This window comes from Perca flavescens, chromosome 5 (assembly GCF_004354835.1).
Source record: "Perca flavescens isolate YP-PL-M2 chromosome 5, PFLA_1.0, whole genome shotgun sequence".
Lineage (NCBI taxonomy): Eukaryota > Metazoa > Chordata > Actinopteri > Perciformes > Percidae > Perca > Perca flavescens.
In genome coordinates this window covers 11,968,240-11,993,370 of record NC_041335.1, presented here as the reverse complement: position 1 = coordinate 11,993,370, position 25,131 = coordinate 11,968,240, and the positions used below count along the sequence as shown (strand labels likewise).

The 25,131-nt window shown below is 46.9% G+C and overlaps 1 protein-coding gene across 2 annotated transcripts; it reads left to right on the top strand.

Moving 5' to 3' along the window:
* Positions 1 to 744: 744 nt before the first annotated feature.
* LOC114555601 (fibroblast growth factor receptor 1-A-like) lies at positions 745 to 24,864 on the top strand. Of its 2 annotated transcripts, none has more exons than XM_028578118.1 (7): positions 745 to 902; positions 18,219 to 18,391; positions 20,029 to 20,152; positions 20,973 to 21,163; positions 22,695 to 22,830; positions 23,080 to 23,189; positions 23,631 to 24,864. In XM_028578118.1, exons 1-7 carry the CDS (start codon positions 836 to 838, stop codon positions 23,682 to 23,684), a joined length of 855 nt encoding a protein of 284 aa, XP_028433919.1. In that variant the 5' UTR covers positions 745 to 835; the 3' UTR covers positions 23,685 to 24,864. The 2 variants fall into 2 exon arrangements, with proteins under 2 accessions (XP_028433919.1, XP_028433917.1); XM_028578116.1 differs by having other exon boundaries at positions 23,074 to 23,189.
* Positions 24,865 to 25,131: the final 267 nt, after the last annotated feature.

Genomic DNA, 25,131 nt, shown 5'->3' with positions numbered 1-25,131 from the left:
TTGGGAATATTTGTTTTTCACTACAGGCTAAAAGTAAGAATAAGGCAACTCGTCAACTCTTTCAACAAGCCGTTAAGAGTACTCCAGCTGCTTTATCGTACTGGTCTTCATATGTTGAAAAAAGGTTTGGCTAATTGCCACACAAGTTTGTCAACCAACAAAGTTAAGGAGATCTCTTTCAAAATGCTCCACGGATTTTACCCAAATAACCATTATCTGCAGAAAATGAAAAAAGACATTGATATCAGCTGTACTTTTTGTGGAGAACTAAATGAAACACGGGTACATTTAGTTTGGTCTTGCCAATATACCAAGAGACTTCGGAGCAGATTATCAGATTTTATTGCCGTTCATATTTACCTTCAATTCACATTACTTTGTGGAATGTATTGTTTGGATTTACTCAATATGATAGAAAGATTTATTCCGAGTATTATATGATAAATTTAATAATTATTTTAACCAAATTGTATTTACATAAGTCAAAGTATTTGAAAAAGAAGCCAAACTTTTTGGAGCTGGCTGCCAGCTGGCTGCTTTTTTTTTTTTTTCCATTTCTAACTGTACAAACAAAAAAGCTGTTAGGTCATATGACCTTTGTAAGCTTTACAAAATATTTTATGAAGTTTTTTGCTTTTTTTGTCCTTTAGTACCCCCCCTGGCTCGTTTAGACTGTTAAGATGTACATAAGATGTTGTTTCCTACTGTATGTCCGCATTCTTCAATAAAGTTTGATTAAAAAAAACAAAAAAAACAAGCTTTTGGTGAAGAATCCTGAAGCGAAAGCGAAAACATTTTCTTTTGACTTTAAACTTATCTTACAATCACTGTCAGCATGTCTGCTGTCTGGTTGACGCTGACAACCATCCTTTATCTCTCCTGCACAGCCCTGAGTGGTCCAGGTAAGACGGCTTAAATGTGCTGAGATACTGTAAACTGAGCTAGTAAAGTGGTTCCTCCTACTACATGTGAAAACATGGCATTGATTTAGTTTAGTCGCCACTGTTCTCTGTCTATGATTCGCTAAGAATATACTGCAATTTGTAACAAACTTTAAGGGCTTGTCTTTGTGTATTTGAAATACTTAAAATACATTATTTAACATGTCATTATTTTTTTTCTTAAATGAGACACTGCATGCCGTTTTATGGTGCATAGCGCAAAAAGTGGATATGCTCTATATTTTTGGGGTATTTTCTATATGTAGCTGCTTTTGTGCGTTTCTAAATCATTTCTGCATTTCCTCAATGTTATTATATATTATTGTAGAGGACTAACAGGCTCGAGTAGGCGCCATATCTACCGTACGTTCATGGACATCGGAAAAACGTTTTTCCGAGTGAAAACGTCACCATTCACGTAACGTCCTGTGGGAATCAGAGGTGGGAAACCATGGAAACTCGGGCTGGATTTTTTTTATTTTTTTGCTTTCAAAAAACGTTATTATTCCAGTACAAAAACATACAAACATTGAAAAACTTAAATGCATACATACATACAAACATGGAAAAGGAGCGCATGGAATTTATATCAAAGAGGTTGAAAGGCATTGTAGATGTTCAGAGTCCGGATGGCTTTCTTATATGTCAGTCCTTGTAAATTTTCAAAATGTAATTTCATGTCATTTTTAAATTGGTGAATATTCGGTTTTCTTTTAGACCATTTACATTTATGGATATAAAATTTCCCAAATAATATTAAAAGATTTAAAATGAAAATATGGCATTTATTCAAATAATTTCCTTCATAGTAAAAAATAATGTCTTTACTTTGCAACTTTATCTTAGAGCCACACAATACATAAAATACATCCTCCACATCAAACCAGAACAACCTCACATAAAAACATTCACAAAACAAATCGTCTCTGTGAAAACCCCACAAAATGTGCAGGATTCAGAAAGTTCAGGTTTATATTTCTTTAAAATTTGATTTGTTGGGTAGATGCAATGGACAATTTTGAAAAATACTTCCTTAACTTTATTACTAATAACATATTTATTATAATAGGTCCAAATCAAATTCCAATTGATATTCCCAAAGTGATTATTCCAATAATGTTTGCATCGAGCATCTGTAGGGCAATGTGTCAAATGTCTAAAATATCTATTATTGCACTTTTTATCCTGTATGTCAATGCCATTTAATAAGACATCTGTTCTAAATGGTGACTGGTCAGTTGATACATTACTACTCTGCAGCAGTCTTATGGTGCGTTCTTTTTGTATTGTAATCGCGACTAGTAGCTTGAGTGTAACGTCACATCCGTGTCGAAAAATGAGAAACGAACTCGGGGTCCTCTGTGTTCAGACGACTTGACGAGTCATATATACGACCTCGGGGGCGTTCTTTTTGCAACTTCCGGTTCGTAACTCCGAAAAACGACTCATAGATCGACTTCAGTGGACAAAAAGAACGCACCATTATATATGCTAAACCCGTGGGTATAGCATCAAACACTATGCTATATTCTCTTGCAATTATTGGAATATTGAACTTCATTAAGAATTCTGAATATGTAAGAAAGTGACCATTGTCATTAATCAGCTGGGAAATGAATACAATTTTTGTTTTGGACCCAATTGGGATAAAATATTGACTTGTTCTTATACTTTACATCTTTATTATTCCATATCACGTTTGTGGGGTGAAAAATTGTGTTTATAAATAAGAAGCAAACATAAAAGATCTTGTTTATGAAAGTTTGATAGCTGAATAGGTATTTTATCAATATAAAAATTGCACTTTAGTAAAAATTTAACACCAACTTTTTGAAAAATAAAGTTTGGAATAAAATAACACATTTTATCTTTTATTTTTATTATAATGTTTAATCCAGTTCACCTTGAAAACTATATTAGATGTATGGAAATCAAGAACATTCAAACCTCCTTGATTGTATGGATTACATAAAGTATTTATATTTAAATAGTGAGGCTTATTTTTCCATATGAAATTGAATAATGTAGAATCTATATTCTTAATAAAAGGTTTTGGAACATCTAAGACTTTGGCCGGATAAACTAATCTGGATAATCCTTCAGTTTTGGATAAAAGTATCCGACCTTTGAGTGAAAAATCTCTCATGAGCCATCTATCAAATTTATTTTTGACTTTTGGAATGAGAGGTTGAAAATTGGAATTCATCCTGTCTTACTGATTTTTACAAATATTATTTCCTAAGTATGTTACTTCCTCTTTAACAGGAATACCCTCAAATTCTGTTGTATGTATATTGCTCTCTTTGAGTGGAAAAGGGTACATTTTGTAATATTTAACGCTAACCCTGAAATTTTAGAGAACACATTAAGACAATCAATAACTTTTTTAACCTGAAATTCATCTTTTAAGAAAATGGCTGTATCATCAGCTAGCTGGCAACATTTTATTTCTTTCCCTACAACGTTAAAGATGCAGTAGGTAAGTCTTATAAAACTAACTTTCTGTCATATTTGCTGAAACTGAACCTATGTTCCAGTAGAACTACATGAATTATGTAAAATAAAAAAATACAGCTCCTCTGGCACCTCCTACAGCCTGTAGTGCCATTGGCAAAATTCCACTGCTCCCGGTCGATTTTCTCCAATCAGGGCCACAGGGGGTGTCTATCTGCATGTCAATCATTGCTCAGGCACACGCATATAATAGCGTTCTCCCCTCCCCACTCCTAACGCGCATGAGCTGCAGAAAGGTTTTCCAAAACTCCGTGAATATTGGAGTGGCTTTTCAGAGGTGGCGTGAGCTCCGGGATTTTAAAGATCTGAAGAACGATGCAGACGTAGCCACATTTCTTCTCGACAGGTAACATAATTACCATGAATGATTTATCTTTCACTTTGTTATTAGTACTTAGTCAAAAGTCCACAAAGCTACGTTGGTGAGGATGATAGTAACGTTTGCACGGTGTTATGATGATGATATTGTAGCGTTACGGCTCTGCCGCACGGCTGGCTAGGTAGCTGAATGACGAGGAGACAGTGGCCGAAGTTTAACCGGATGGACCGGGCTTTATTACCCTCGAACACAGGCTAATAACAGGGTTGGAAGAGTGCCCAAAAACAACAACAAAAGAGCTGCTGGCCCCGACTACCTCGTTAGCTTCCTCCCTCTCCTAGCACTTCCCCCTACCTTCCCGCCTCCTCACCAACCTGACCAATCAGCTGAACTAGGGCAACATCTTCCCCCAATGAACAACCCCCCCCCGAATCTCGCCCAAATTAGTCCTGCAGGGTCGCTACACTGCCCCCCCCCCCCGCTAATTCCTTGTCCCCGAGGAAGCTCAAAGTCTTGAAAGCGACCCAGCAATCTCCGTTCCCTCTGCGACCTCCTAACTCCCTGATCCTCCGGGAGAGGTCTAGGAGCGGTAGAGGCATTTCTTGGCACTACAGCTCCAAGCGGTGTCACCACCTCTCCTCGAAGAGCATCCCGCTGCCGTATTGGTGGGCCCCTTCTGCGGCACGGTGGTCCTACACTGGCCCCGGTCTGTGTCACTGGGAAAGCCGGCTGTTAGGTCCCTCGGTACGGTGCCATCCTATCCCGGTGTAGAACTACTGTGCGTCCTCTTGGAGCCAGTTTGACGCGGTACACAACCTGGCCCACCCTTTGGACCACATAGCAGGGACCAATCCATGTGCTGTCCAACTTAGGGCAGCGGCCCTTAACTCTCTTTGGTCCATACACCCAGGCAAGATCCCCAGCCTGGAAGTCCTGTCCTTTGACGTACACGTTGTAGCCTCGTTTTTGACGGACCCCGGCCTGCTGCGATTGGTGCCTGGCGAAGTTGTGGGCCGTCTCCAATCGGTCTTGTAACTGCCTGGCATATTCTGGCCCTGCTGAGGCATCGGGTGCATCTGGTGGCCGTCCATAGGCCAGCTCCGTCGGCGTTCTCAGCTCTCTGCCGAGCATCAACAATGCAGGAGTACATCCGGTGGATTCCTGGACTGCGCTGCGGCACGCCATGAGGATGAGGGGTATCTGCAGATCCCAATCACTCTGGTCCGGGGCAGTGGAAAGGGCCAGCTGGGCACTCAAGGTCCGCATGAACCGCTCCACTAATCCGTCACTTTGTGGGTGCAGCGGTGTAGTCCTTGTCTTCCGGATGCCAAGCTGGCTACACATTGTGGTGAACACCTGTGCTTCGAAGTTCCGCCCTTGGTCTGAGATGGTGTTCCGAAGCGGCTGTACATTCCTTGTACCAAGGCCTCAGCCACAGTTGTCGCCTCCTGGTTAGGAAGGGGGTATGATTCGGGCCACTTCGTAAAGTAGTCAATGGCGACTAGCACATATCGGTTCCCTCTACTAGTACGGGGGAGTGGCCCCAGCACATTAACGGCCACTCTGTCCATGGGTGCCCCTACCCGGTGCTGCTGTAAGGGTGCACGGGACTGACCTTGGGGGCCTTTACGGGCAGTACAGGCATCGCATTGGCGGCAGTAGTCTTCCACATCCCTCCAACTCTGGCCCCAATAGAAGGTCTGTCTCAGCCGTCTTAAGGTCTTTGTCACCCCAAAGTGACCAACTCCGGGGCTACCATGATGTGCTTCAAGCACTTCCTCGCGGAGGTTTTTGGGTACAACCACTTGCCATTGTGGTTCTCCTGTGGCTGGCACACGCCAGCATCTCTTCAGGACTCCCTCATGCAGCTCCACTCCAGGCCATTGAGACCAGAGCCCTCTGACGGTGGCGGACTGGCCAACCACATCTTCCCAGGGTGGTCGGATGTTAGCATCCAGCCACCCCATGACCAGATTGAGCTCAGGGCAATTCCCTCCACCTCTTCACATTATCGGGTAACAGCGCCCGACAGATCACCCTTCCAGCGTTCTGGCTTGCTGCTTCACGTTCTTCGGCACGGTCACAGTGGTGACAGCCTGGAGTGCACGGTCGGCGGGAGAGACTGTCTGCATTGGTGTGACTTTCCCCAGCTCTGTGCTGAATAGTAAACTGAAAGGCCTGGAGTTGTTCGATCCATCTGGCTACTTGTCCTTCTGGCTCTTTGAAGGACATGAGCCACTTCAAGGCAGCGTGGTCAGTGCGGATAGTGAATGGCAGGCCACAGAGGATATGCTTGAAATGGCCCACAGCATCGATCACTGCCAAGAGTTCCCTGCGAGTAGTTCCTCTCTGGCTTATCAAGGGAGCGCCTGTGGTACGCAACAACATGCTCGACCTCTGTGGTCAGCTGCGAGAGTACGGCGCCAAGACCTGTGTTGCTGGCGTCCGTGTCGAGGATAAACGGCAGCTCAGGGTTGGGTGCAACCAGCACCCGGTCCTTGCATAAGACCTGTTTTAGCTGGTGGAAGGCAGCTTCCTGGTCATGTCCCCACTCATAGGGAACATTTTTGCGCAGTAAGTTGAACATGGGCGGCGCCACCGTAGAGAATCCAGCCACAAACCGTCTGTAGTAGGAAGCCAATCCCAAGAAGGATCTCAGTTGCTGGACATCAGTGGGGGTGGGCCAATCCCGGACAGCTGCTACCTTGTCTGGTTCTGTCATAATGCCAGCTTCACTTACTTTATGACCCAAGAAGGATACCTCCCGCCGCAGGAAGCAACACTTCCCGGGATGAAGCTTCAGCCCTGCAATCTTGATCCGCTCCAGTACTTCTCTCAGGTTCTCAAGTGCTGAGTCAAAACTGGGCCCATGGACAAGGAGATCATCGAGGTAGACTAGGCAGCGCTCGGGGGGGACACCCACAAGGACCTTTTACATCAGCCTCTCAAATGTTGCGGGGGCATTGCACAGTCCGAACGGGATGGTGGTGAACTGCCACAGACCCCGCCCCATGGTAAAGGCGGTCTTGGCTTTGTCTTCTGGAGCCATAGCCACCTGCCAATATCCACTCCGGAGGTCCAATGAGGAAAACCAGGCTGAGCCGGCCACATAGTCGAGGGACTCATCTATCCGCGGCAGTGGATAAGAGTCTTTCACTCTCTTGTTGTTTAATGGTCGGAAGTCGACACAAAACTTCCACTTTCCATTCTTCCTAGGAGCCATAACGACCGATGACACCCATGGACTTTCGCAGGGCTCAATAATGCCAGCATCCCTCATTTCTTGTAGCATCTGGTTCGCAGCAGCTTGACGGGAGTATGGGAGGTGCCTAGGCCGCTGGCAGATTGGCTGTGCATCCCCAGTATTGATGGAGTGCTGAACCAAGTGGGTGAGCCCCACGTCGTTGGGGTTGGTGGAAAAATTGTGTCGATACTCATGCAGGAGGTTCCAGAGCCTATTCTGCTGCTCGGAGCTCAGACCTGCATGATTTTTCTCCCACAGGTCCTTGATGGTTGCACTGGCTGCTGTCTCTTTCTCAGAAATGGGAGCTACACTTGCGGTCTGGATAACTGCAGGTAATGGTAGCTGGTTGTCCGATGGGACAAGGGCTGTGGGGCTGTCAGAGGTTAGTGGACAAGGGCTTTTTGCCGAAGGGACCTCCCCCCGAGAAGAGTCTGGAGAATGGGACGGTTCTCCTTGTTCATCATCGTCCTTAACTAAATAACTAGTCATTTTGGGGATGTGAGGGTCACTCAGGAAGGGAATAGATACCCCATCAGGGAACATAATCATCCGTGTTTGGAAGTCCAGTATAGCCCTTGCTTCACACAGGACATTGGTGGCTTGGGGTAGAGTTCCAGCTGGCAGGAGATCAGGGTGAAGGAGAGTTGCGGTTGAGCCGGAGTCGAGCAGGGCGTTGGTCAATTGGCCATTGACCAATATCGGTACTCGGCAGCTATCATTGTTTGAGGTCTTTTGCGTGCTAAGGGCATGAGTGACGGGGAGGCGGAGCGCTTTTACCGCGGAATGATTGTCACAACCTCTGGGGAGCGAAGGTTGGCTCGGGTTGCTCCCTTCTACACCGAGCCTTGAGCGTTTCCCAATGCCGGCACACCCAAAGCAGAATCAAGAACAGGACAGAAGCGTCATGTGTGACCCCCCTGATTGCACCTCCAGCAGATTTGCCTCTGTCGATCTTCAGGTGAAGGGGAAGGACGTCCGGGGCCCGTTGGCAGAGAGGTTGGTCCAATCTGCGGAGAAGCTTGACTCTTGGGCCTTGTTGACACCTGTCCGGGTAGGTTATCGAAACCTTCTATGAGGATGTCTTCCACCACCAGTGCTTTCTCTAGAGCTGCTTCCAGGGTCTGTGGGTCAGCAAGCCGGACTTGTTGGCGCAATGGAAGGGGTAGGAGGCCAAGAATGAATGCTTCATTAGTTAACACCAAGCATGTTTCATTGTCAAACTCAGGGAATCCTCTTTGAGCGAGGTAGCGCAGCTCCGCTGCAAACACTCCTAGCTTTTCTCCAGATGCCCGCAATCGTTCGTTAAACCTCTGCCGCATCACAACTGCGGGGGTGGTGGTCCCAAAGCGTCTCTCTGGTGTCCTGGATATAGCTTGTGGGTTCTCCAGGTCCACCGCAGTCACATCCAGCAGTACTTTCCTATCTTCACCTTCCAATGCTGAGATCAAATGGACGGCTCTCTCTGCTGGGGACCAGCCATTTGCGGTTGCTAGAAGACCAAACTGGGCCCAGTATGTTTCCCAGGAAGTGAGTCCATCATAACGCCCAACCTTTAAGCTGACGTCTCTGGGGGATGGTTGTTGCACCCTCATTGGGCCGTGGTTAGTGCGGCAGTCAAAGCTGGTACCAGGTCACCTGGTTGGTTAGCAGCCGCAGGTGAACTAGCTGGGGTGGGAGTAAGGGAGCGACACTTTTCACGTCTCTCCACAGGTTGACAAACTGAACTGGCACCCTCATCGGAATGGTGGGTGGGTTGTGAATCCAAGCCACCCACTGGAACATTAGCATCATGGGTAGCAACTGCAGCGTGCTTATTTTTGGATGTGTCCGTTTTGACACTGGCATGGTTGGTGCCCACATGTTCCTTATTAGCATTAGCCTGATAAGCGTTAGCATGAGCCTCTAACTCTGAGGTTTAGTCACAGAGCTTTCCAGGAAAAGTCCGAAAGCACGTTCCATTGCAAGGCTCATCCTTTGCATAAAGCCCCCCTCTATCCCAGCTGTAATGTCTTTCTCTAACTCTGTGATAGAACTTGGTTGGCCATCCATTTTACCTTTGGGATCTGCCCGAGTAGTGACATCATCGATGACTGGTTGACTGATGCAAGGCATGGTCTGGCCGGTGCAGCAACTTGAAACAGACTTTTCCTCATAGCTTCGGGAACGTCCATGTAGCTAGGGGTGAGTGAGTTGTTTTCCCCACCTTTCTCCGTACAACGTGTTTCAGGGGGAGTGTATAGGGCATAGCGGTCCGGTTTTCCGTTACGTTCAGCCATCCTGTTTCCTTGGTGGTGGCTAGCGGTGGTAGCCAGCTATCGTGCGGGGAAGGGAAGCTAGGTTGATCCCACTTTTGACACCAATGTAGCGTTACGGCTCTGCCGCACGGCTGGCTAGGTAGCTGAATGACAAGGAGACAGTGGCTGAAGTTTAACCGGATGGACCGGGCTTTATTACCCTCGAACACAGGCTAATAACAGGGTTGGAAGAGTGCCCAAAAACAACAACAAAAGAGCTGCTGGCCCCGACTACCTCGTTAGCTTCCTCCCTCTCCTAGTACTTCCCCCTACCTTCCCGCCTCCTCACCAACCTGACCAATCAGCTGAACTAGGGCAACATCTTCCCCCAATGAACAACCCCCCCACGGAGTTGTTCCCCACGGAAGTTTAACTGAACTATTGCAGTCACTATACAAAGTTTGTATTGCTCTTTTGAAGTATTGACCAAAACCAAAAAAAATCTAACACATCAAATAAAATACTATGCTTTACAGTATCAAAGGCTCTATATATGTCTATGAATAAAATGTAACGGTTGTCTGTTATGTAATCCTTAAAGTCAATCAAATCTAAAATCAGACGAATATTGTTACTGATGTGCCTTCCTTGCATAAATCCAGACTGGCAGTCATCTATTATTGTGTCTAGACATGCCTTGAGTCTTTGTGCGAAAATGTGAGAGAATAATTTTGTATCATTATTAATTAGGGTTATGGGTCTCCAGTTATCAAGCACAAGTTTGTCTTTATTAGGTTTAGGTATCAAGGTAATTAGACCCTGACACATAGTGGAAGTTTACCAACGTCTATAGCTTCTCTGAAGACGTGAAGTAAAAATTCAGAAATATGATCCTGAAATACCTTGTAAAATTCACCAGTAAGGCCATCATTACCAGGGGCTTTATTATCCTTCAGTTTACTAATATTCTTTTTTAATTCATAGAGTGACAGCTCTTGATCACAGATATCTTTTTGAGTTTGGTCAATACCTCGTGCCTCGTTTGTTATAGAGATGAAAAAATCAAATGTGTTAGAACTGCCCTTTTGCTCGGAATATCATTTTTTATAAAAGTCTTCCACAAAATTTGAAATTTCATGGGGATGTTCAATGCGCTGGACTTATCGAGCCTTCCACCAGCTCATGGGCCTCACCAGTTGTCATGGTCCCAAAAAAGACAAATGATGACTGGCGGTTCTGTGTGGATTTCAGGCCCCTCAACAAAGTGACAAAAAAAGATCCCTACCCACTCCCGCGCATCAACGAGGCCCTGGACACAGTGGCGGGGTCCTCCTGGTTCTCTTTCGATATGCGCAGCGGGTACTGGCAGGTCCCTCTCGCCCTAGAAGCCAGACCCAAAATCGCTTTCATCACCAGCCGGGGCCTGTGGCAATTTAAGGTTTTCCCATTCAGCCTCTGCAATGCCCCTGCTACGTTTGAAAGGCTGATGGACAGGGTGCTTGCTGACATCTCCCGAGTGTGTCGTCTATCTGGATGACATACTTGTCCATGATGACTCCTTTGGGTCAGCCCTCAGAGCCTTCAGGCAGGTTCTAAAGAGAATGGCAGTCGCAGGATTAAAGCTACACCCACAGAAATGCTGCTTTATGAGAAAAGAGGTTGTGTTTTGGGTCACAGGCTTGGAGGTGGTGGAGTTGGCACCATGGAGGACAAGGTGCAAGCTGTGAAGGACTGGCCCATTCCCAACTCCGTACATGACCTAAAGAGCTTTCTGGGACTGTGCTCCTACTACAGGAGGTTTGTAAGCCGTACCCCTGTTTTGACTGCTGCGAAAGGGGGAGACATTCATATGGACAGAGGAGTGCCACACAGCATTCTCCTCTCTACAAAGAATGGTGCTCACATTGGTGACAGTACAGCGCTGACCCACAGGTCAGCATGTATTCTCAAGCTACAAAGGAACTCTGGTCAATGTTTGACGCACTGCATCTGTGTGACGGGGTGCTACAGAGGTGGTGGAAAGAACCAGCTGCGAGACACAGTGGCAGGTGTTGGTGCCAAGGAGCCTGCGGGAGAGGGTGCTTTAGGCGCTACATGGGGCTCCTGGGTCTGGCCACTTTGGGGTTGGAAAGACGCTTCGCCGCCTCTGTCAAGGATTCTACTGGGGCCAGCATAAGCGCGACGTGGAAGACTACTGCCGCCGCTGTAACTGCTGCAAAGGCCCCACAGACAGGTCTCACGCCCAGCTCCAACAGTTCCCAACAGGTTGTCCTATGGAGAGGGTGGGGATTGATGTTCTTGGTCCATTCCCTCGTACGGAGAAAGGTAACCACTACATCCTCACTGCCATGGACTATTTCACTAAGTGGCCTGAGGCATACTGTATTCCAGACCAGGAGGCAAAGACCGTAGTGCATGCATTGGTGGGAGGATTGTTCAACAGATTTGGGGTGCCTGAGGTCATTCACACCGACCAGGGCAGGAACTTTGAGTCACGCGTGTTTGCGGCCATGTGTGAAAAGCTGGGCTTCCACAAGACCCGTACCACACCCCTTCACCTGCAGAGTGATCGACTGGTCGAGAGATTTAAGCGCACATTGGCACAGCAGCTGGCCATAGTGACGGCTAAACACCAACGGGACTGAGACAACCATGTGCCCCTCGTGCTGATGGCGTGTCAGTCTGCTACATAGGACTCCACCTCCTGCTCCCCTACCCATCTAAAGATAATGTTTTTTTGGGCATTTTAGGCCTTTATTTGTATAGGACAGCTTAGACTTAAAAGGGGAGAGAGAGGGGGAATGACATGCAGCAAAGGGCCGCAGGTTGGAGTCGAACCCGCAATCGCTGCGTTGAGGAGTAAAACTCTATATATGGGTGCCTGCTCTACCAGGTGAGCTAACCAGGCGCCCAACTCCCTTACCCTTCTAATGCTAGGAAGGGAGACTCCGGCTGAGATGATGGTGGGAAGACCTCCCGATGACTCGGGGGTGCCGCCGGGCCACGACTATGCTAGGAAGCTCCAGGACCGCTTGGAGTCAGTGCATGAGTTCGCCAGAGACAAGCTGCAGTGTGTGGGAGCAAAACAGAAGCGGAACTATGACCTGCATGCCAGAGGGCGTAATTTTGAAGTCGCGGATTTGGTCTGGGTGTACAGTCCACAGAGAAAAAAAAGGCAGGTGCCCAAAGCTGGACAGTGTATGGGTCGGTCCTTGCAGGGTCCTGGAGAGACTGGGTGAAGTGGTATTCAGGGTCCAGCTGCCTCCAAGAGGCAGGAAAGTTTCCCTACACCGAGACAGGCTGGCCCCCTATCAGGGTATGGCCACTCCCACAGGGGCACATGAAACCCTGGACACGGCAAAATCTCAAACCCCTCCTCAAGCCCCCCACTGGCGACTTGAATTCCCCCTCTGACCCCCACAGAATGGACTTTTGCCCCCTTTCCCGTAGTAATGTTAGGTAACGTTAGTTGACTTCACTTAACTAAGTTTCTTTCTTCTTCTTGCGTTGGCTATGTCCCACAGTTGCCTGTGTTCAGGTCAATAATAAAATCTACAGTAAACTGGCTATAACGTCTCACCGGCTGTTATTGGGGGATGCTACAATACGTACATATATACCATATATGCATCCATCCATCCATCTTTGTCCGCTTATCCGGTATCGGGTCGCGGGGGGAGCAGCTCCAGCAGGGGACCCCAAACTTCCCTTTTGCCGAGCAACATTAACCAGCTCCGACTGGAGGATCCCGAGGCGTTCCCAGGCCAGGTTGGAGATATAATCCCTCCACCTAGTCCTGGGTCTTCCCCGAGGCCTCCTCCCAGCTGGACGTGCCTGGAACACCTCATGACCCAGCCTTCATGACCATAGGTTTTTTTTTGTTTTTGAATTTATTTATGCATAGGTGAGGGTAGGAAGGAAAACTGACCGGTAGATCGAGAGCTTTGCCTTCTGGCTCAGCTCTCTTTTCGTCACAACGGTGCGATAAATTGAATGTAATACCGCACCCGCTGCGCCGATTCTCCGACCAATCTCCCGCTCCATTGTCCCCTCACTCGCGAACAAAACCCCAAGGTACTTGAACTCCTTCACTTGGGGTAAGGACTCATTCCCTACCTGGAGTAGGCACTCCATCGGTTTCCTGCTGAGAACCATGGCCTCAGATTTAGAGGTGCTGATCCTCATCCCAACTGCTTCGCACTCGGCTGCAAACTGATCTAGTGAGTGCTGAAGGTCACAGGCCGATGATGCCATCAGGACCACATCATCTGCAAAGAGCAGCGATGAGATCCCCAGCCCACCGAACTGCAACCCCTCTCCACCCCGACTACGCCTTGATATCCTATCCATAAATATTACAAACAGGATTGGTGACAAAGCGCAGCCCTGGCGGAGGCCAACCCTCACCTGAAACGAGTCCGACTTACTGCCGAGAACCCGGACACAGCTCTCGCTTTGGTTGTACAGAGATTGGATGGCCCTGAGAAGAGACCCCCTCACCCCATACTCCCGCAGCACCTCCCACAGTATCTCCCGGGGAACCCGGTCATACGCCTTTTCCAGATCCACAAAACACATGTAGACCGGTTGGGCATACTCCCAGGCTCCCTCCAGGATCCTTGCGAGAGTAAAGATCTGGTCCGTTGTTCCACAACCAGGACGGAATCCGCATTGTTCCTCCTCAAACCGAGGTTCGACTATCGGCCGAACCCTCCTTTCCAGCACCTTGGAGTAGACTTTACCAGGGAGGCTGAGAAGTGTGATACCCCTGTAATTGGCACACACCCTCTGGTCCCCCTTTTTAAAAAGGGGAACCACCACCCCGGTCTGCCACTCCTTTGGCACCGTCCCAGACTTCCACGCAATGCTGAAGAGGTGTGTCAACCAGGACAGCCCCTCCACACCCAGAGCCTTGAGCATTTCTGCTCTGCCTCTAACATAGAGGGTGTATTAGACGGATTCAGGAGTTCCTCCAAGTGCTCCTTCCACCGCTCTATTACCTCCTCAGTTGAGGTCAACAGTGTTCCATCCTTACTGTACACAGCTTGGATGGTTCCCCGCTTCCCCCTCCTGAGGTGGCGAACAGTTTTCCAGAAGCACCTTGGTGCCGACCAAAAGTCTTTCTCCATGTCTTCTCCAAACTTCTCCCACACCCGCTGCTTTGCCTCTTTCACGGCAGAGGCTGCAGCCCTTCGGGCCCTTCGGTACCCTGCAACCGCCTCCGGAGTCCTCTGGGATAACATATCCCGGAAAGACTCCTTCTTTAGTCGGACGGCTTCCCTGACCACCGGTGTCCACCACGGTGTTCGTAGGTTACCGCCCCTTGAGGCACCTAAGACCCTAAGACCACAGCTCCTCACCGCAGCTTCAGCAAGGAAACTTTGAACATTGTCCACTCTGGTTCAATGCCCCCAGCCTCCACAGGGATGCATGAAAAGCTCCGCCGGAGGTGTGAGTTGAAAGTCTGTCGGACAGGGGCCTCCTCCAGACGTTCCCAATTTACCCGCACTACCCGTTTGGGCTTACCAGGTCTGTCCAGAGTCTTCTCCCACCCCCTGACCCAACTCACCACCAAATGGTGATCAGTTGACTGCTCCGCCCCTCTCTTCACCCAAGTGTCCAAAACACACGGCCTCAGATCAGATGAAACGATTATAAAATCGATCATTGACCTTTGGCCTAGGGGTGCTCTGGTACCAAGTACACTTATGAGCATCCCTATGTTCGAACATTATGTTTGTTATAGACAATCCATGACTAGCACAGAAGTCCAACAACAAACAACCACTCTGGTTTAGATCAGGGAGGCCGTTCCTCTCAATCACGCCTCTCCATGTGTCTCCATCATTGCCCACATGCGCGTTGAAGTCCCCCAGAAGAACAATGGAGTCCCCCACTGGAGCCCCATGCAGGACTCCATTCAAGGTCTCCAAGAAGGCCGAATACTCCGAACTCCTGTTTGGTGCATATGCACAAACAACAGTCAGAGTTTTCCCCCCCACAACACGCAGGCGTAGGGAGGCGACCCTCTCGTGTAAACTCAAACGTAGTGGCGCTCAGCCGGGGGCTTGTGAGTATCCCCACACCCGCCCGGCGCCTCACACCCTGGGCAACTCCGGAGAAGAAAAGAGTCCAACCCCTATCCAGGAGTATGGTTCCAGAACCAAGACTATGCGTAGAGGTAAGCCCTACCAGATCTAACCGGTAGCGCTCCACCTCCCGCACCAGTTCCGGCTCCTTCCCCCACAGAGAGGTGACGTTCCACGTCCCCAGAGCCAGCGTCTGCTGCCCGGGTCTGGTCCGTCGAGGCCCCTGACCTTCACTGCCACCCGTGTGACAACACACCCGACCCCAGCGGTTCCTCCCACAGGTGGTGGGCCCATGGGCTGGAGAGATGGGAGCCACGTAGCTTTTTCGGGCTGTGCCCGGCCGGGCTCCGTGGCGAGGCGCTCGCCGACGAGCCCGCCATCTGGGCCTGGCTCCAGACGGGGGCCCCGGGCTTCCTCCGGGCAGGGTCACTCCATCTCTACCTCGTTTATTCATTGGGGTTTTTGAACCATTCTTTGTCTGGCCCCTCACCTGAGACCACTTTGCCTTGGGAGACCCTACCAGGAGCACACAGCTCCAGACAACACAACCCTCAGGTTCACAGAGACACACAAACCTCTCCACCACCATAAGGTGATGGTTCACGGAGACCATATAATACCATATAATTATTCATAATTTTAGTAGGCCTACAGTGGCTGATATACTTCAAAATAAACCTTTATTATTTAAAGCCCATAAATGATGATGTCCTGCACACTTATTTATTTATTTGTTTTTTGTGGGGAGGGGGGGCAAAATTGTTGCTGCATACACCTCTGACACTGGGTAGTTGCGCCCCTGCGTAGAATTGTCAGCGTACCCCCGCAGACCCCTCTGCGTCTACGCCAGACCCTACGCCATAGCCTGACATACACCTCGAAAAATGTAACTACACGTCGCAGTGACGCACGTCGCTCGGCCGTGGCTTGGTAGTGTTGCATTTCCCCCGGCTCATTTCCTGGTTCTCCTTCTCCATAACCAACATGAAATCAAGGATAGGGTTAACTTTTCCTGCCACAGATTTCCCACCTTGGTTAGAAAAGACAGGGGAGACACTTTATTTCTCTCACTATGACTCTAGAGTCGGCACTCGCTCCAAAGCTAATTGCTGTCACTCTCTCACTTATCCCTCTACCATACACTCCCCCCAGACACACACATGCTGGCTCGACGCACACACCAGCGCACAAGAAACTCCATGCAGTAGCTACGGCGTCGTGACCCTTTCGGAGTTCTACATCAGGGTTGAATGTGTTTCTTTTCATCGCGGTGCATTTCACCACCAGAATGCTAGGGGATGTGTGGTTTCCGCAGGGTCAATTGCGAAACTCTGTGTTTACTTGTGCGTTGGTGTACATGCCTGGAGCCGGCATGTGTGTGTGTGGGGGGAGTGGGTGATAGAGCGAGGGAGAAAGTGAGCAAGTGACGGCAATTGTCTTTGGAGCGAGTTGTGCTTTCTGACCACGGTAGAAAATCTGTAGCAGGAAAAGTTACGTTTTAATCCACCTCTGCAACCCCAGCGTCTCCTCCATAGTTCCTTCGGGATTTCAGGCTTGTTTCCCCCGGCAGCAGTACAGGTCGACACAGCGCTATCAGCCGATCGCATGTGTAAACAGTAGTCCCGTTGCCTTGTGCGTAACTCGCGGTTACAAAAAACGACCAAAGTAAGAATAGAACTAAGAGAAAAGTTCCGAAGTTGACAGAAGCCATTTCAACACAGATGTTCTAAGTGACCATTAATAAAAGAAATGCACTTAAAGACAAAAAAGTGACTAAAAACACAGTGTGTTACACTGTGGTACACATACACATCAGGAGCTGCTGCAACAGGCTACCGCACGACACAGCGCCATCTTGCCTGTGCAAGATGGCGAGGCAAAGTAGGCAAAGCATCTAAAAAAGTGATTTTTCATTTTATTTAAAGTTTAAACTTAACATCCTTACTCATTCAGTACTCCCAAGCCCTGTGACTGTAATTTAGAAATCTTATTTTTAAGTCAACAGGCATTATGTCATCCATCCATCCATCCATTCATTCATCCATTTCATTCTGCTTAACCAAGGCCAGGTCACAGTGACAGCAGGCTAAGCAAGGTAGTCCAGACATCACTCATTGCTCCTTACCCTATCTTTCCCACCTATGAAGGAAACACATTTCAGCCACCTACGGTATATCTGCCATCTCATTCTTTCGGTCACTACCCAAGTGTCCAAGGACGGCTGATGATTTGACCGCACAGCGTAAGGAAAAACTCCTCAAGCGGCGCTCAGCTGGTAACTCCATCCTCCTGCACTAGATCTAGCTCCTACCCTGCCAAAGAGGGGACATTCCAAGTCCCTGGAACAAGTCTGTGATGCCAGGGCTCAGAACACCTATGTCCCTGCTTTTGCCTGCCACCCAGCTGACAATTCACTGACCCCAATGTCTATCCCTTCGGGTGGTGGGCCCACAGGAAGTTGGCTCCACGTGGTTCTTTTGAGCTGTGCCAGGACCGGGCACCAGACCTCCACTCCCAGGTCTGGCTCCATGGAGAGGGCCCCGGTTTTCCTGTTCAGGGCAAAGGGCTGCAGATCCTTCTTGGCCGACTCATGTGGGGGGTCTGTGAATAGCTCTTTGTCTGGCACATCCCCTGGGACCAATTTGCCTTGCGAGACCCTACCAGGAACTATTGCCCTCGACAGCATATCTCCCAGGGTCACGCATAGCCCTCCACCAAGATAAGCTGGAGATTCTCAGAGGGGTACTTATGTAATGTCCTCTATAAAAAAAGGAGCTTGAGCTGAAATTAGTTTTCACCTTTAGTTTTGTGTCTTTCAGTTTTAGAAAATGTAATTTTATTTCTTACTCAACTGCTTTTTCTTGTCTTATTCTTTAGCAATGGCCCCACAATGGGCTCATCCAGAGAAAATGATGACAAAGCTTCATGCTGTCCCGGCCAGTAAGACGGTGAAGTTTCGATGCCAGGCCAGCGGCAACCCACCTCCCACTCTGAAATGGTACAAGAATGGCAAGGAGTTCAAGAGAGAGCATCGCAACGGAGGCTTCAAGGTTAGTAAATTTAAAAAAAATATATTTTGGAAATGGTTCCCCTCAGCTTCTTCTTCGTGACACTACACCCTCCTTAGAATTTCTTATTGAATCACTCCAAGCTCATTTGCTAGGAGCGGAGCTGTGTTAAGTGATCTCATCGCCACATTAGATCTCCACCCCCTCCCCTGGAGTAAGAAACACTTCCTGCAAGTGAAAAGCAGAGGCAAGTTTCACGGTTGACCTGAGAAACAATGCAAGAAGCCCCAAGGAAAGTTGTGCCATAACAACACCTTCAGTTGGGCAATCCTAGCCATCTGTTTGGGAGAAGGATAACATAGGCTGTCCTCATTCTGGGTATCAGTGCATCGTCTTTTCTGTAATTACATCTATGCAGCAGTACCTCTACCATGATACTTACAGTCTGTGATATATACAATGTGTGCTGCGATAACATTATAATATCATTTTATTATAATATATAATATTTTTGGCAACGTCTTCCCATTTTCAGGCAAGCTGTATTCAAATGTGACGCTAACTGCTGATAAACTGCGAGATTATAATAGTTGATAGGACCGTTTCCTTCTGTTTCTGGATTTACTTAGCAGAGGTGTGGCGGGTTAGGGCTGTGGACCAGATCTGCTGACCAGACTTCTGTTTTTTCAGTCAAGGTGCATCAGCGGCCGTGGACGTCTCTCATCCCTCCCACACTCCTGCTTTTATGGCCGGGCTTCTATTGTTCATATTGTCTGTAGGGAGATGTGCAGAAGGGAGGGAACAATGTAGACCACATGTATATGAAGCCAAGCACAACACATTTGGCAGCAGGCAGCTGGACTCCCCCATCATGTTTTTAGCTAAATGAGGGAAACCGTACGGCTCTCAGTCTGTGTATATGCATGTTTGATGTTGCCGTTGCCTTAGAGGTTCGTTGGTTAATCACACACTGCCGGTCTTGGCAGATTTATGGAAGAAAAACTATAACATGTCTTGGAAAAAAAAAAAAGAGCCAGACATCAGTTGGGGCAGATGTATATGAAACATGTACCCATTTACCCATTTTCCTGTGGTCTTTGTTAGGGAGGACAAAGATCCGCTGTTTGTAAGATTGGGTGCTGTCACAGGAAGAGGGAGTGGGTGTTATCTTATCATCACATCACACATCATTGACCTTGTTAGCCGTTGCCTTGAAATGAACAAAATTTGATTTACGAGTCATAATCGGAGAAAGCAGATGGAGAAAAATTCTCGTGTTCTTTCAAGTTTTTGCTGTCAAACTCAGAATTGCAGTCTAGCTCAGTCTCTGTTGCCATTATTGCCTCACTACTGGCCTCGTTTATGTGAATTAGATTTGAAGGAATACATTTTAGCTCTTAATTCAAGAACTGATGGTACGATTCTTGAGAGCTATTAAGTGCTTATTCTTACCGTTTCTATTGTAACTAAAATAACCTGCAGTGATAGATTTTGTGTGTCAGTAAAGAACGAACACATTATGAATCTGTGCACACAGCTATGGTTTCACCTGCTCTGTCTCATACCTTAAACTGTATGCCTGGAGTTTGATCTGGGTTGTATGGTTTTTATTTTTGGTGATCAATTGCTGTTCTGTACACCCGCCACTGTAACCTTGGCTTTCCCCCCCAAACCTTTAGGTCCGTGACCATGTGTGGACCCTCGTCATGGAATCTGTAGTACCCTCTGACAAGGGCAACTATACCTGTGTGGTAGAAAATCAGTACGGCAGCATCAATCACACCTACCAGCTCGACATAGTCGGTAAGTGTTGACTGTAGTCATGTTGTCTGTATGTTAAACCATGGTTTTTTGATCATGGTTTTATCACCTGTTGACTAAGCATGAGGCTCTAGTCTTTTTTTTCACAAATGTCTCATACCAGGTTAACCAATCGAATGCAACCGTTGTCACAAAAGTACGGGGACACAGTCTCTGAGCCTTTTTTTGTTTTTTTGTCAGCCATTTGATAAATAAAGCCTGCTTACTGATTCTATAAATCACGGTCCCACTTCCTCTGTCGCTGTTGTCCCCTGGGCTCCGCCTGACCTCAGTAGAGGTCCAGACCCCGACGCGCTTCAGTGAGGGGAGAGTTTGGTCACAAGTGCTTGCTAATTGCCCAAGAATGTCTTGCTGAAAAGCCTGGACATTTGACATTCTGCCAGATTCTTGACTTGTAGGTTTACTTCGGAGAGTTATCAGTCATTAAAGTGGAGCTGCAAGAACATTTCATTTCACAGAAACTGCTCCAGATCAGATACTTAACTTGCTGCTGTGGCCAACTCTTACACAAGCAGCACATAGCTGGGGAAATGGCCGCTTTAATTCTCCATACGAGAAATGATAGTCTGTAATTTACACAGTATCAGATACAATTTTACAGGGGACCTTGTTTGCCATCTGCCCCCGTCCATTTCCAGTAACAAAGGCCTTGACGCAACGGTGGTTTGACTTGGCTTAGGTTCAGTCCGCTGTGTGTACTTTTGAATTATTTCACGTTTGTCTCTTTATATTACGTCGTTGCTTCACTGCTTGCCTAACATCTTCTAAACTAACATCCGTGTACGTTTTGGTTGTGTTGCAGAGCGCTCCCCTCACAGGCCAATCCTGCAGGCTGGCCTGCCAGCGAATCGCACCGCAGTGGTGGGCAGCGACGTGGAGTTTGAGTGCAAGGTGCTCAGCGACCCTCCGCCTCATATCCAGTGGCTGAAGCACATTGAGCTCAACGGGAGCCGAGTTGGTCCAGCTGGTTTCCCGTATGTCCGTGTCCTCAAGGTAGGAGCTTTCTCATATCAATCCTGCAGCAACAAGCCAGTTGAAATTATTTGTAATGCTAAAACGAAAATGGGACAATTTGGATTAGATATGGTCCTCTACTGCTATGTCAGCTCTTTTCTTAGATGCCTAGTACTTTTTGTCGGGGTCCAAAGTGGATCCTGGGCAATAAATTAGCTTTATCTTGCTTTTGTAACGCTGAACATCACCCAAACAATTCAAAACTGCAACTACTCTCATTGGATTTTGTGTCTTTTTTTTCACAAAATCTGTGCTGCACATGACGTGTTTTTATTTCCAGCATTGTGTGGTCAATAGCTCGGACGCTCAGGTGCTGACCCTCTACAATGTGACTGAGGAGGAGAGCGGAGAGTATATATGTAAAGTGTCCAATTATATAGGAGAGGCCAATCAGTCGGCCTGGCTGACTGTCACCAGATATGAGCCCACAGGTAACCACCACGCAGCAGTACAGGGGCGACACAGCGGAGGCGCTTCTAGGACCACCTGGGAAAACTAGGGCCGTAAAACTCGAGACAACCTCAGCTGTTTCTCTCCTCCCTCCCTCCCTCCATTTCTCTCCCTCCCTCTCTCCTGCCTCAGTGCTCCTGACTGTAAATGGTAAATGACAAATGGAAAATTCCCAGCAGAACAGTTGAAAGTGTTTAGTCTCAGGTTTATGTTGGACCCGTTCTCACTTCTGCCCCATGCTTGTGCCGTGCCCTCCTAATAAGGGCCTCTCTCCATCTTCTTCTATTACTCTTGCTCCCTTGCGCTTTAAAGTCCTCCGTGCACGGCTCACGGGCTCTCTCTCTCTCCACCTCCTGTTGTTTGTCTAACGCTCACATAGTTCGCAGAAGTGTGAGTGTGAGTTTGAGTGTGCCCTGTTCTGCTGTGGAGTTTTCCATGTTGCCCATCTCTTGCATGTAGAGATGAGACTGACTTATTTGATGTGGTGATGGGGTGGCCCAATGTGGGGTTCAGCAGCGCAGAGTCAACTTTGAAGAAAAAATTTAAGTTAACGTGCCAGAGTTCAACAAAACAAGTCACACCAAGGCCCTGAGTAAATGTAATCACTAATAACTTTCTATACCATAATAACAACCAATAAGAGAAGAACGCGCCGCAGTAGAATAGTATTTAAACAGTTTAGACAAAGGATTCGGGGCACATTTTACGGAGTTTTCAGAAAGAAGCAAACTGTTGCCCACAGCTTTGTATTCCTGTACCTTTTTTCTGCCTTATTGCCTGTAAATAAATCTTGAACAGAAGGAGAGAAGTTGTAGACTTTTTATCTGAAGTTGGAATAACTTTTTTACCTTCCTCTCAACAAACGAACACGCTGACACAACCTAACCAGCTCCTCCACTAACAGATACTGGAGTCCTCTGCAGGGGGCTCTCGGTGGTACTTTTCTGGCAGATGGTGTTGGATCGAGAAGGAGAACGCTCATCCATCCCTTTTCTCTTTCAGCATCCTTTACTCATGATTCCCTTTCCCCTCTTGGGCCTCTTGTTGGGTCTGCTTCTAGACCGCTGACCTTGACAAGAACACGGAAGTCCTCCAACTGAGAAATGTGTCTTTTGATGACGCTGGGGAGTACACCTGCTTGGCGGGCAATTCTGTCGGGTTCTCTCATCACTCTGCATGGTTGACCGTTTTTGAAGGTATCAGTGGTTCTGTCTTTCTCCTATATTTCCATTGTTCCCCTTTTCCAACTCCAGCCTGGCTGTCCACCTTCACATTTGCCAGAAAGAAAGTCTTGTCCGACTCCAGTGTGTGATACATCCTAAACGTACATTGACTTATCTAATAGAAATTGTATTTATGATTTATTTGCTTGATTGCAAATGAGACTGTTTTTGAAAATATATAAACCTAAAAGAAAACCTAAACACACTGTCCATTAGTTACAGATTCAGCATGTGACCCATCAGACAATAATCTGGTCCTGCTAATTGTTGTGATCTGTGTTGCGCTGCTGCTTGGCATCATCATGTGCTTCCTCATATGGATCATCATTAAGGTAGTGTGTGTATGTGTGTGTGTGTGTGTGTGTGTGTGTGTGTGTGTGTGTGTGTGTGTGTGTGTGTGTGTGTGTGTGTGCAAATATTTACATTGTCATTTGGTCTTCAGTGTGTGGTGCTGTTGAATTGTATTAAATGAAATGCTTCTTGGTATCATACAATACAACACTACATAAATGTGTGTACCACATATAAACAGTATATATAAGTTGATATAAAGTATAATATATGATGAATATGATGATATAAATGAAAAAAAGGAGAATGTGTAACTTTAAAATGTCACTTATTAGATATTTAGATTAAATATTTATAAGAAACTAAACAACAAAAGCCTCAATAAAAAGAAGTTGCAAGAAATATACTGAATAATCATCCTACTACTTATTGTGTAATAGCCCTACATCTAACATGTTGAAAACAATATCTGTCGTTACCAGACCAGAACCACCATAAAGGAAACCGAGGAGCGTCCCCACCAATCATGTTTGTGAGGACATGCGTGGAACAATCAGACGCTAAAGATGTCAGCCCGCAAGCAAGCAACCTGAAACACCACAATCTCTCTGCACCACTAAGTCACAAGTTATGCATGTGAAGCAATGTTGTAACTCAGCATGTTCTTTCTCTTCTCTTCATGCCCTATGTGTGTCTGGCTGAAAGACAGTTAAGACAATAAAGTCTATGAATTCCTAAAAGGTACAACATGGGAATACCTGCACTGCCAATGAACAGTTTGGCACAACTGGCACAAAAAATGCATAACACAACCCTGAAATGTTAGAGAAGTACAAATGTCTTGTCTTTCAGTGGCAAGAAATTAGAACTGGATTGTACTGAGATGAGGCCCTGACATGTCTTTTTAATTTGGGCAAGACACATTATAATAGACTGACTTTATCCCTATCTTAGCGAATTGCATAGTCAGCTAATAACATTGTCATGAAAATGAACGTGCCGTTTAGTGCTGTCAAACTTAACTTGTTTAATCATTTCTGTTAGGTTAATTTGAAACATTAAATGCGATTTCACTTGGTTGTATATGAGAGGTTGTAGTGAGCTCACGTTTGCTGCTAGGATGAAGACTATGGTATTGAATTGAACGGGAAAACATCAGGCATGCATTGGTACCACTCTAAACGTGCTAACAAACAGGGAAGGGGGCTAAATAATTCACCGAATTTAACCAAAAGTTAAACCAAAAACTCCTAGCTTGCACTTTCTGTCTGTCTTCCATCAGAGCAGTTTTTCCTTGTCTTTCATGTTTGCGTTTACTATTGTGGAACTGGCAAAGACCTGGTGGTTGATTGTGAAAGAGAAACGGAGAAACTTTCCTACTTAATCCTACTTCCCCAACATTAAATTTGCTTACATTATATTTGATTAGTTATAAGTTATAGTATATAGTAACTGACACTGTCAGTGTAGTTTTGGTATAGGCCTACAGAATATCTAATCCACATGTTCAGGTACAGCAAGTAGCCTACTTTATCTCTGAACGTATTGTCAGTAATACTCTGTACTGTTTTATAATTACAAGTTTGTGTAATTTGGGGTTTCTGTAGCCAGTGACATTTCATTCTTTGTATTTTATTTTCAATGCAGATGTAATGGCATTGTACATTTTTTTGTTTTTATTTGAAGGCTGAGGCTTCATTAATAAACACAACCCTAATTTTCATCATTGGTTTTGAGATGTTACTTGCTGTGAATACCTTGTCTGATAGGCTACAGTATTGTGGCATAGTATCAGGACTTCCTGGCTGGTGTCTGTCGTGCACGGCTAGGGGCGAATGGCTGGATGATGGGCTTATTTGGGAGAAAGTCCAGGGCTGTTTTATAACCCCAGTTCATCCCTGCACAATAGCATACCGTTTCTTAGGTGGCAACACCCAACCGTGTTTTGCATTGGGGAAAAAAAGTGTAGCTCAGCTTAAAAAG